The 11752-nt window shown below is 44.8% G+C and overlaps 1 protein-coding gene across 1 annotated transcript; it reads right to left on the bottom strand.

Moving 5' to 3' along the window:
• Positions 1-4472: 4472 nt before the first annotated feature.
• On the bottom strand, positions 4473-7013 carry slc10a3 (solute carrier family 10 member 3). The gene has a single exon (XM_085778307.1). It carries the CDS (start codon positions 6512-6514, stop codon positions 5087-5089), a length of 1428 nt encoding a protein of 475 aa, XP_085634433.1. The 5' UTR covers positions 6515-7013; the 3' UTR covers positions 4473-5086.
• Between the last annotated feature and the right edge of the window lie 4739 nt (positions 7014-11752).

Here is an 11752-nt window from a genome sequence, read left to right as displayed (position 1 = left end):
CACCGTCTTTGCTTTCATGTTGCTGCTCGCGCTCTCCGCTGCTATTGGTCAGCTCCACAGCCAATCAGAGAAGAGACGGGTGCCGGGACAACCAAAAACCATCCCGGAGTTTTAAAGCTCCTCGAATATCTGTAAATCGAGGATGTTTGTGTTAAAATTTAATCCAGATTACAGTGATACATTAAAAATACATAATAGATATATTATCTATCCATTTATATATCAGTGGAACAAACTGCATAACAAATTATCAGGAGATGGAAGAACAGACAAGAGGTAAACAGATGAGTTACAGACCACTGCTGTCATGCATGACTAAATTACAAAAAGACAGAAGAAAAGATACAGATAACAAGAATACAACACAACTGCACTGACAATGTTCATAGATTCTTCATGTTGACATAAAGACTGGAGTGTGTGTAAGGAGTCTGTGGAGATGAAATGTAAGAAGAGGTCGCCAAGTGGTTCATGCCTATGTGCCTATCTATCTGTGTGTGAGAGTGTATGGGCAGAGTGAGGTGAACTCTTGCACCTCTCAAGGTGAAAGGTCAGTCTGTGGTGGTGGTGAGCCTCAGTCATAAGCCTGATGGCCTACTGGGTAAAAAAAAAAAAAAAAAAACCTGATCTCTTGTCCTTGTTGGGCTCCTGTGGTGTCTCCTTATCGGTGGCAGTGTGAAAAGGTCATGCTGTGGGTGGCTGCTGCCCTCAGTGATGTCACAAGCACTCCCGATGACCCACTACATGTCTGGTGGATGCTCTCCACCGTTCCACTGATTAACTGGACCGCTACTATCACCACCTGCAGAGGTTCAATGTGATCCTATGCTGTGCAAATGCCAAACAAGACTTACTTATTGTTTGGTTTTCTGGCCTCTAACTTTCTCTTTCACTCCTGCTACCACTCATAGTGTTGTTTCAGCTACAGCAGGCAACTGTTGTCTGACTAGACCACAAGCAGTTAGAAGCAAGGTGGAAGAGAACAAACACAGGCTTAAAAAAGGGGGGGGCGAGCAAAAGAATATTCATGTTAAATTTACCATGTGTCCAGAAACATCGCTCTAACATAAATTTAACAAACTAACAGATCAATGACACATTGAGGAAACTTCTTCAAATTCAATCTCAAAAACAAAATTATTATATTTTGGTGGTCAAAGTATGTCTCTTGTAGACTCTTATGATTTCACACAATCGCAGCAGTTCCATTTTCAATTGCGCTTTTTTTGGACAGAACAGTATCAATGAAAAACACAGATACAATCTGAGTATCAGTATGCATTAAATCATTTAAAAGCTTGCTCTTACTTTATTCTGTAATCTTTCTACTGTGTGTGTACACTAAATAGGACACAGGGCATGTAAGGACATGTGTGACTGCAATGTGGGCTTCCCCATTTTTGTAAGATGGATCTGACCTGGTTTTGAAAGCCTGAACGACTCTGTTATCTATTACGTCACAAGCAAAAAAAAAAAAAAAAGGAGCAGCCAGTGATGTGCATAACATAGTAATGAGCTCTATCCATCATTGAACAAATAAGATTTTGATTCATTCAAGGTGTTGCAGTGTATACCATGCCTCGCCACATCACCCTGAGTGTGGTGACTGTATAGCAGCAGGCTCCATCTTGTTGTGTGGGAGTGAAGAAGATCATTCCTCTCCCTCAGTGTGCAGAGAGCTCCTCTCTCCTCTCACCACAGCCACCCACGTATTTTGTGGACTTCCCAGCTTTATTGCAGCAAGCAGTAGGAAAACTGTCTCATGGGAGCCAGTGAAAGGAACTCATGAAAACTTAATGCAATGTGTCCTCATGAATTTTTAAGGGCTCTCTCTTCCTATTGTGCCCCTAATGTGCAGGATAGAAATGTAAACAGGAGTGCTGATGTACAGGGCTGAGTGCAAATCTACCAGCACGGCAGAGCATCATCAGCTGTCAGCACCATGAGCAACAACACACACTGACATCTGAGGACACACACACACACACACACACACACGTTCAGCAGTAGTGGCAGCTCTTGTTTGAATCATGAGGGAGCCACTGTCGCTGGACGTCTGAGTAGGTGGGCAACGGTTTGATTAAGGACTGACTGGATCTGGGTCTCAGCAGGATTTCCTGTGTGTGCACGTGTTTGCATGTGTGTGCGTGCATGTGCATGTGTGTGCCTGTAATAAAGGTTGAGGAAACAGGTCATTATCACAGCCTGAACACTTACCAGCTCTAATAGCATGTTAGCTCAAACACAAAGAGCACCAGATATGAAAACCACCACATTCAACCATGAATTTTGTGTTTTTCCGGTACAGAAACAATCTGCAACAAAAATGATCCACCCACTTAACAGCTGCTCCTATTACATGATCAAATCACAGGGTTTTATTGTATTTCCACAATTTTGTTCCTTTAATCAAAAGAAATCCATTTCCATTGAGGAGCTATAGTCAAAATCTGAGTTATCTGCATTCTCGCTCATTATATGGCAGGATATGCCAATTGAAGTGAAGAAGAAAAATTTAAAGGATTTCTGTTTTGAAATGCATGGTGAAATTATGAATAGGCGATTATGAATAGGCGACCATGCAGGACAAAATGGTAAGAGGAAAAAAAAGATGGAGGAAATGGATGGATTATGAAAAACAAATTCATGAGCCTTGTTCATAGGAAGATTTTTTTTCTTTCTAGGTGACAGTAAAATGTATTCAAAATTAGTATTGAATAGCAAAAAGTAAAAGAATGAATATATATATTTTTTTAAAGGATGAAAACTGGCTTTGTGCCCATGAAAAGTCCACTAATTGCATGGATGTGTTAAGCTGTGGTTACACCCATGTGGGTCAGGGAACATGTCTGTCTATGACACATGTCCCTGGGGGCAAAAATCAATAGTAATCCTAAAAAAAAAAAAGAAATGTTTTAATGTACAAGGGAGTGGAAAGAGGTCGTGACTCAGAGAGATCACGTTGCTCTGTTTAAAAAAAAACCATCATTCACTTGTCTGGGGCAGAGACCTGGACTTCCCCCTCCTGTGTGGAGGAGACCACAGGAGTCAAAACGCTACAGTATGGACTCAGACTCTTATACCAAACAAGCCCAGCTCAGCCTGGAGGCTTTACAGCTGTGCTACATTCCTGAGAGCTCAGGCAGATCCGCTGGGCTCAGTCAAACCAAGGGGGCAGAACTCTTAGTTTCCACTACAAAACTTCCCATCAGAAAACCTGTAAACGAAAGCACATGAAGTCCACACGTAAACAGGAAGTGCAGTCTGCACAACAAAAATACCCGCCTATAAAAACCCTGCATGTTGTCTCAGATAAGAGAAGTCGTGGTGTTGATTGTGACCTGTGAGCACATTTTCTGAGTTTTAACCTGATAGCCAGCAGCCAGTTCAGCTCTTGTTGAAACACAAAGCGGGCCCACACAGAGGAAGCTGATAAAAACTGGACCTTGTTCTCTGTTACAATAGCAGACACAGATATACAGCGCCATGCTGACCTTTAGCATACATCTTCCTTTTAATCTACTCCGATTCAACACTAGTTTCCATTTCTCCTCGAATTAGTTTATGTCTTCAACACATCCCATCTCATTTACCACTACTGGTATCTAGCAGTTTCTTTCTTTCTTTCTGTAAACAATTTCCACCAGCTAAACTAGGGGAAGGGTTGTGGTGACAAAAATAAATTTCAAAAAACTCTTTCCCACGACTCTGAATGAGCCACACTAAACCGAAAGCGTTTCATACCAAAGATATAATCCCTAAGAGAGCTGTTGACAGTGTGTCCTGTGGATTACTAATAGGGGACACCTTTTCTGGACAGACATTTTACACTCGAGCCTCTCTGCTTTTTAAATAAATACAATTTTGTTCATTTTCATTGTACTGAGCAGCACAGGTAAAAGTTTCCTTATGTAGAAGCAGATAAGTGTTAGTGAAGAGCACATCTCCCTCTTAGAAGTCGTGATGTATGAAGCATCAATTTAAAATGCAGAACTTTTAATTGATCCTGGTGAAGAGTCTTGTTCTACTTAGGTAAAAGGTTTCAGTGAAAAAAACAATCTACAGCTTAGCACATCTTCCTGGTATACAATTAGTGTAGGAGTGAAAACATGTTTCTACTTGTTTTCTGGAGCAACTGGCCATTTGGAAAAGACCCTGTCAGTGTTGGATTTGTTGAATAGCTGTTGTTTATCTTCATCATTCATGTTGTCTATGAGAAGTTTATAACATTTGATAAATATGACTGAATGTAACTTGGACAAAATCCCCTTCACAGGAATTTCAACAGAAAGTGAAACGATTCTTTACAGTGAACAACCGTCAGCTTCTCCATGTGTGAAACCAAACATTCAGAGTGCAAACAGCTGCAGGTTGTCACAAGTCTGTTGAACTGCTCATGGTTTTCTTACAGCAAACAGCAACGTTGACCTGTTCCACATGTTTCTCTGCTCACACAGTCTTGACAAACTTCATCTGCTTTGACAATGTTTTTTTTTTATTGACATTTCTTCCTTTCTAATATTCAAGTACATGGATTTGCAGATCCAGGAAACACAATCAGTGGCAAATACTTTCAAAATATCATCATCATCATCATCATCATCATGTTCCCATTTGATACTTAACACCTGAATCCTCCCCCCTCCCTTCCTGTGCTAAGACACATGGACCTCTTGTAAACATGATACAAATTGATTTTTTTTTTCCTTTTTTGATTACAAAAAGTAATCTGGTAGAAAAATATCTTTTTCTTTTATAGGTATTTCTCTTTTTAGGAATATTTACATTGAGTACCTCACAGTATAATCTGATTTAAAAAGTACATCGTGTAAAATTCACACAAAAAGGTCTCAGAGGGGTAAAAGGCCTTTGGTTTTCATGAAAAATACGAAAACAACGACAAAAGAACCACAAAAAGTCTGTTCACTGTCCTGTGTACAACAACAGTGATGACTGGATTGGTGATTGTTGGGGCGTCTTGTAGCCAAGATTGTGGGACACCAAATTTTCCACAGGTTTTTGAAAGGGTTCATTCGTCAAAAAGTTCGGAACAAAAAAACAAAACAAAACAGAACTGCAGCTACAATCAAGCGTCACTCCTGGGGACGGCAGAACCACACAACCTCCGCTGGGCAAAGTATCCGAGGACGATGAGCAGCATCTCCGAGGTGCTGCTGAGGGCCACGATGAACGGTGCCTGGGACGCGAAGTCGGCCTCGGCCCGGCGAAAGGACAACTGCATGACGGCGAGGGCCAGCAGGCTGTTCTGGACGCCCACCTCGATGCTGACCGTCTTCCTCTGCGGCGGGGCCAGGCCGGACAGCTTGGCCAGCACGGCCCCCACCACCAGCCCCAGCAAAGGCACTGTCACCCCAACCGCCACGATCTGGGGCTTGACGTTGGCCAGGATGGACGCGCCCATTTGGTAGGCCATGAAGATGCCTCCAACGATGAGCACGAAGCTGAAGGGGCGTATGAGCGCCAGCAGGACGCGCGTGAGGGCGGGCAGCCGCAGCTTGACCAGCATGCCCAAAGAGATGGGGATGGCGATGAACAGGAGGGTCCCGAGGATCTTCACGAATGGAACGTGCAGGGCCGCGTGCACGCCCAGTAAGCGGCCGTACAGAGCCGACGACAAGGGCATGGCCGCTGCCGCCACCACGGTGGAGACCAGGGTCATGGAGATGGCCAGGGTGACGTCCCCCCCCAGCAGCAGGCTGTACAGGTAGCCGCCCCCCCCGCCGGGAGCAGAGCAGGTGATGACCAGGCCCAGGGACAGGGCTTTGGGCAGCGAGGCCAGCTGGGACACACAGTACGCGTAGAGCGGCATCACCAAGAACTGGCCCACCACCCCTAGGAGCAGGGGCACAGGGCTCCTGAGGAGACCCCGTAGCACCTCCACCTCCACCTTGCAGCCGAAGGCACACTTGTTGACGAAGATGAGGGGCAGCAAGGCGAACAGCACGGGGTTCTCCGAGAAGTGGGACAGGCCACCACCCGCCTGGATGAGCCGGGTGGCCGGGTCGTCGTTACCCGGCGCCACGATGATGGAGTAATCCTTCCTCTCCTCGATCAGAACCGGCACCGAGTCCTGGTCCAGGTCCAGCAGCTGGATCTCTAGCTGAGCGGTGCCCGGGAACCCGGAGCGGATGCTGATGATGTAGCTCTTGGCCGGACCCGTGTGGCCGCTGTCCGTCACGTTGAGGATGGAGAGGACCTCCGGGTCCATGGAGCGGACCCTCACCGTCTGCTTCCAGCTCTGGCGGCCCTTCCTGCTGCTGGCCGCGGCGCTCCGGTACTGGCTGGAGATTACAATCACGCCGTTGGTGTTTTCAGGAAACTCAAATTCCTGCGATGAGCCGTCTCCGATCCTGATGTACTTGCTGCTGCTGCTGCTGTCGGCCGTCAGGTTGGTCTGCTCGCTGCTGTCCACTGTCAGGTTTCCGGTGGCCCACACCCGGTCCGCTCCGCCGGTGATCAGGAAGAGACAACAGAGTGTAAATAGCGTCCTCATGTTATTGATTGACAGGGGGTGGAGGGGCGCCGCAGAGACACGCTTCTCCTCCGCCAGCGGCCTCCCCCAGACGGTTACACCGCCCTGTGACACCGCCGCGCTCAGCTTCTCATTCTAGTCTCCGAGATAAATCAACAGCAGCGTCGGCGGCCGCTTCCACATCTTGTCTGGTTCTCATTTTCTCGCCGCCTTTATACCGGAACCTGAACATCACCCCGCCCTGTCCGAGCCGAGCCCAGCTCCACAGCAGCAGCAGCGGCCCCCCCCCCCCGGCACACAGGCAGGAAACACCCGCACTCACACACACACACACAGCTCTCTACCGGCTTCTCCTTTGTCTGCTCGACGCTACCGCGGCCGTGTCGACGAACCGAAGCTTCGCCCCGTCCTCCGTGCTCTTGTCTCCGCGGCTGATGGGAACACTGAGCATCGTAGCCCGGCTGCGGTTTGCTTGCGGCTCGGAGCTACTTCAGTCAAGGTAGCCTGAGTCACACACGTACTTCCGGTCGCGAAACACCAAAATAAAAGCCCATGATATTCTCGAGGAACATTAAGGCAGAAGTAAGCGGAATGTTTGTGTTAATATTCGTCTTAAATAGTTCTGTCTTCCGACAGCAATCTCTTATATAGAGTGTTTGGTCTGAAACCATGGATGTATTATATTAAGTGAAACACGGGTCTGTCAGTCACTCTGCTTTGCTGTAAGCCGAGGAGAAAACTTTAAAAGAGAGTAAGGACACCACCATTGACTCCCGTGGTAAGGGTTTTGCGCCCCTAGTGGCAGGATATGGGTATTGCAAAAGCGCCCAGAAAACTCATTCACTCCAATGTATGTGTGTTGCCCACTTGCTTGTAAATTGATGAAAACGGCCGTGTTTTTGTTTTTAGGTGTCTTGGTCATATCAAATTATACTTATAATTTGTTTATTACAAAATGTAGATTGAAACATTAATGTAGACAACTATTTTTTTTTTTTTTTTTTACTTGCCCATGTGTTAATATTTATCTGTAAAGGGTCCTCAATGATGCTATTAACGTGGGTGATCTATAAATGTCCTTAAATTATTGAAAATACCACTTGCTCATTCACCAACAATGCAGAGATGTCAGTTCTTGGGCGCTTTTGCAATACCCATATTCCTCCATCAGGAGGCGCTTCCATTGAACCAATGCGTGTCGTTACTCTCTTTTCCAGTGCTCTAGTATCCTACAACCTTTATCCAATGAGGAGAGAGAACGGCATAAAGGGGCAGTCCTCTCTGTGTGTGCAGCCAAGGGATGTGCGTGAATGTGGTGACGTAGGGACGAGGACCAATAGATCCATGACGAGGGCGGGGGCTGCTAACTCCATCGGCTGACAAGTTAGCCAAAACGACCGCATCGCTTACTTCTGCTTTAAATGGAACTTGAGGTTTTATAATATAAGAACACACATGCAAGGACACCAATTTGCTCAGTCTGTAAGTGTTTCTGGATACACAGAAAGTGACAGACCCAACTAAAGACTATCAGTAGGCCTAAACATTTGCATCTGAAACATAGTGGTGAACCAAACAAACTAATTTTATATTTTAACACCACTGTCTTCACAACTTCAATCAAGAAGCCTTGAAGGAAAGCGTGGCCCACCACAGTCACCACATATTGTGTCCCTGGAAACACTGTTGAAAGTATTTTCAGAGCAGATTGATGAAGTGTCTTATGTGTGTTTCCTTGAATTACATAGCATTGATCTCTGGGCCACCATGGGATTAACAGGATAAAGTAATATTCCTGGAAAGCCAAATGTCCTCTGTGTAACTTAATGTAAAATTCAACTGCCAGTACGCTACATTGTTGTTTTATATTCTTTCATTTTTACAATTTGCCCTAAAAGCTTGTATGTTGATGTAGGCCTACAGTGCGAAATCAGGTAGGCCTATGTTAGTTTATCATCAGCTAACATTATAAGGTTTGTGTCTTGCTTCGTTGGGTTTGTTGCAAAACTCACTTTTTCATTGCTTTAGTATGTGTATTTGCGTATCCAGAGTGCCTCCTCACCCCTTAAACGTCAGTTTTGACAACTACGTCAACATTTTGTAAACTGCCATAGTCAGAAAATGTGTCTCTTGACAAGCCGTTTTAATTTCACCCGCTTATTACATCACAAGCCGGGTGATGTGAATATTCAAGCCCTCACTTCCATGGTTACCTCAGCTACCAGAGCGAAGATAAACCGACCGTTTAGAGCAGGGCTGTGAAACTGGTGCTTTGGTTTTTCTGGCCAAAGCATGTTACTAACATTACTTTTAGACATCAAGGTACCATGTCAAGAAGCAGAAATGAGCATAATATGTCCCCTTTAAATCCGTTTATTTTTAAATAAAACCTTTATTACTTCCGGTCCTTCCCCCCCTAACTCCGGCTAGCTTGACGGAGCCCTCCATTAATCCAGTTGGAGCGGCCCAAAGCGTCAACACCCGTCAGCCAATGAGCAGGGGCGGTCACATGGGAGAGGGAACACCGTGATTAGTATCCACATGGGGGCGTGGGGCGCAGCCAGGGATTATCCATCACTCACAGACACATGGAGACATGTATTTAATTTTCTGAACAAAGGAAAATGGTGGAATGGCTATAGAAACTGAAAACACAGTGATGAAGCAGTAAAACAAAACACAACATGTTAAACTCATGCACCCCCTGATGATGTGATGTTCATGTTGATGCTCATCTTTCAATGTCCCACAGTCTTATTGTCTCCTCTGAATTATCCAGTTTAACCAGGTTTTCACTCAGTTTCTGGACCCTGCCCATCGATCACTGTGGTATTAATGCACTCACACCTCACAAGCAGTTTCATGTTACACACCTGCAGCCAAATACACTATTGTTTGCTTGTCATACTGAAACAGCAGCCACAACGGGACAACCTGACACCGCCTCCAACACGAAGGAATTTGTTATCAAAAGGGAATTCCAGTCTGTCAGCATAACCCTGCCTGCAGGCCACATATTTTTAGAGTAACTCGCAATTTAATAATCATTTTCACTTTGTAACCACTTCCCCAGTGGAGGGTCAGTGAGGTCACCACCAGGTCAGTCTTTTTCCATGAGAACACCACCCACCGAGCCAAACTGGATATTAACTATCACTGCTCACTGTGTTAAAAGTCAGTCCTGGGACAGCTTATTCATCATCTATTGTGTTTTCATGAGTTGTGCGTCCTCCTTCTGTCACCATGGCCATGAGTCAAGGCTTCCAGAGAGGGAGGAGGCGGGGGGGAGTCAGGGGAGTCCTCAGTGGAAACATTCAGTGCACTACACACCAAAAACAACCTGCTGGGGTGGCTGCTCCGGCCTCTTCTCTGACATTTCATGGCGTGACAGCCAGTTGTTGGGAGTTGTTGGGCTGTCAGGCATGCACATTTTGTGCCAGGCGCCTGCGCTGCTCCCCTCCCTGAGCTGTCTAATTACTTTGCAATGGAATGATAATTTACAACATGATTTACTTCACAAACAGTGAAGGAGGGAGGTGGCAGGAGAAGAGTGACAGAGAGTGAAGAGGGAATCAAAACAGCCCTTCAGTCAAATATTCCATCATTGCCCATCTTCATATTGTGATGGCTGCACTGAGAAATTACAGGAGTATTTAGTTTCCTTTTTTCTTTTTTAAGACAAGAAGTGTTTCATATCTTTGTTAATAGTTTTGGCGTGTTCTTCTGAAGAAGGTGGAAGAACACGCCTTGAAAAAGAAAAAAGGAAACTAATTATCACATTCGGACATAATGAACTTTCATAATATACAGGAGTATTTGCTGTGCGTGCTGCAGTCCTGCTGTTTACCCAGGCAACACGGCAACCTGTGTTTACCTCTGTGTGTGAACTCGCTGCATCTCTATGAATATTCATGAACTGTCTCAGAGCAGTGGTTATGATCTGCCTTGTGTTGTGTTGCAAATGAGACCGTAAGCAGCCATGATGACTAATCCAACAGCACTGTCCTCAAACGCCAATTTAGCAGCGGTCTACACAGCGTTACCCCCGGTCAGACGGTTGGGTAACAGCTGGTCACAAACAGGGCCATGGCCTGGATTTTTACAAATACTCAACACAGGAAAGTGTTCAGACTGAACACAAAACTAACGTTTGAACTCATGTATAATCAGATGATGCAAAGACAGTAGGCTAAGGATTACAGATATATTTTCACCATGACAAAAACTGACGTAAAGAGTCTGTGTGGAATCAAAATGTTTCAGCACGAGCAAGTCATTTGCACCAATGTTTTTTCTTACTTTATTCATTCATGAAACTGTTCCATTATTATGGTTAAGGTGGCCCATCAGGTCAATGCACTGCAGCTGAAGAAGTCTTTAGTCTGGTCTGTACTGTTGGTCCAGTCTTCAGTTTGCTCATAGCTCAGTCTGATGCAAGGGATAAAGACTGAGTCATTATAACCAGACTATGATTATAACACACCTTGCCCATAGGCTCACTCAGACCTAAGTCTAGTGTTACCATGGTAACATGATTAAACAGTGACACCTGTGCTGAGCAGCAGGGGAAAAAAAACATGGTTCATGTGTGGTAATTTTGCTATAATTTAGAAGAAGGTTTTTAGACATCCACAGTAATTTTTACCCAAATCAATTTAATTTAATTTTTTTTTATTGTGTCACTCCTCAAATAAAACAGTAAATCGTTCTTGTTTCTGTGAATTTTTCCGAAACACAACATGTTCTGCTTAGTTGGGTAATTGAACCTCCTTGGTTGGGTGCAGTTCCTCAACCAGCCATCTAGAATTCACTGGACCACAGTCCATCTGAACAAAAAAAAGACAAGAACTACACTGCTTCATGCAACAGATGACTTAGACCTGTCTATCCCAAGTCTGGCTTTTGTGACACCCACTGTGGGGTCAGTGTTGCCACGACTACAGGTACTGTGGAGTCAGACCACAGCTCAGACCTGGGATTTATTATTATAGCCTAAGCCTACAGTACCACACAAAATAGATGTATCAGACATTTACACATCAAACAGACACAGGGCAATTAGCATGCAGTTGTTCTTTAGAATAAGAGATGTAGTCCTGTCATTTTATGAAAAAAGGTTGAACAAATTGCAACAGAAACAAACTCAACTGATTTTGTATCCTCACCATGTCCTGAGTGAGGGGAAAAAAAGCCCCGAAGTATCCCAAGTTTAGAAAAAGACCCAAATATATCCCATTTATACGCCTATTAATAATTTTT

This window comes from Trachurus japonicus, chromosome 6 (genome assembly GCF_045865225.1).
Source record: "Trachurus japonicus isolate A0001 chromosome 6, Traja_1.0".
In the NCBI taxonomy this organism is placed as follows: domain Eukaryota; kingdom Metazoa; phylum Chordata; class Actinopteri; order Carangiformes; family Carangidae; genus Trachurus; species Trachurus japonicus.
Note: the sequence above shows the minus strand (reverse complement) of the source record. Positions and strands in the feature narration are given on the sequence as shown.

Coding starts and splice junctions, on each gene's coding strand:
- slc10a3 (XM_085778307.1), bottom strand. CDS start 6,514: ATGAGGACGCTATTTACACTCTGTTGTCTCTTCCTGATCACCGGCGGA.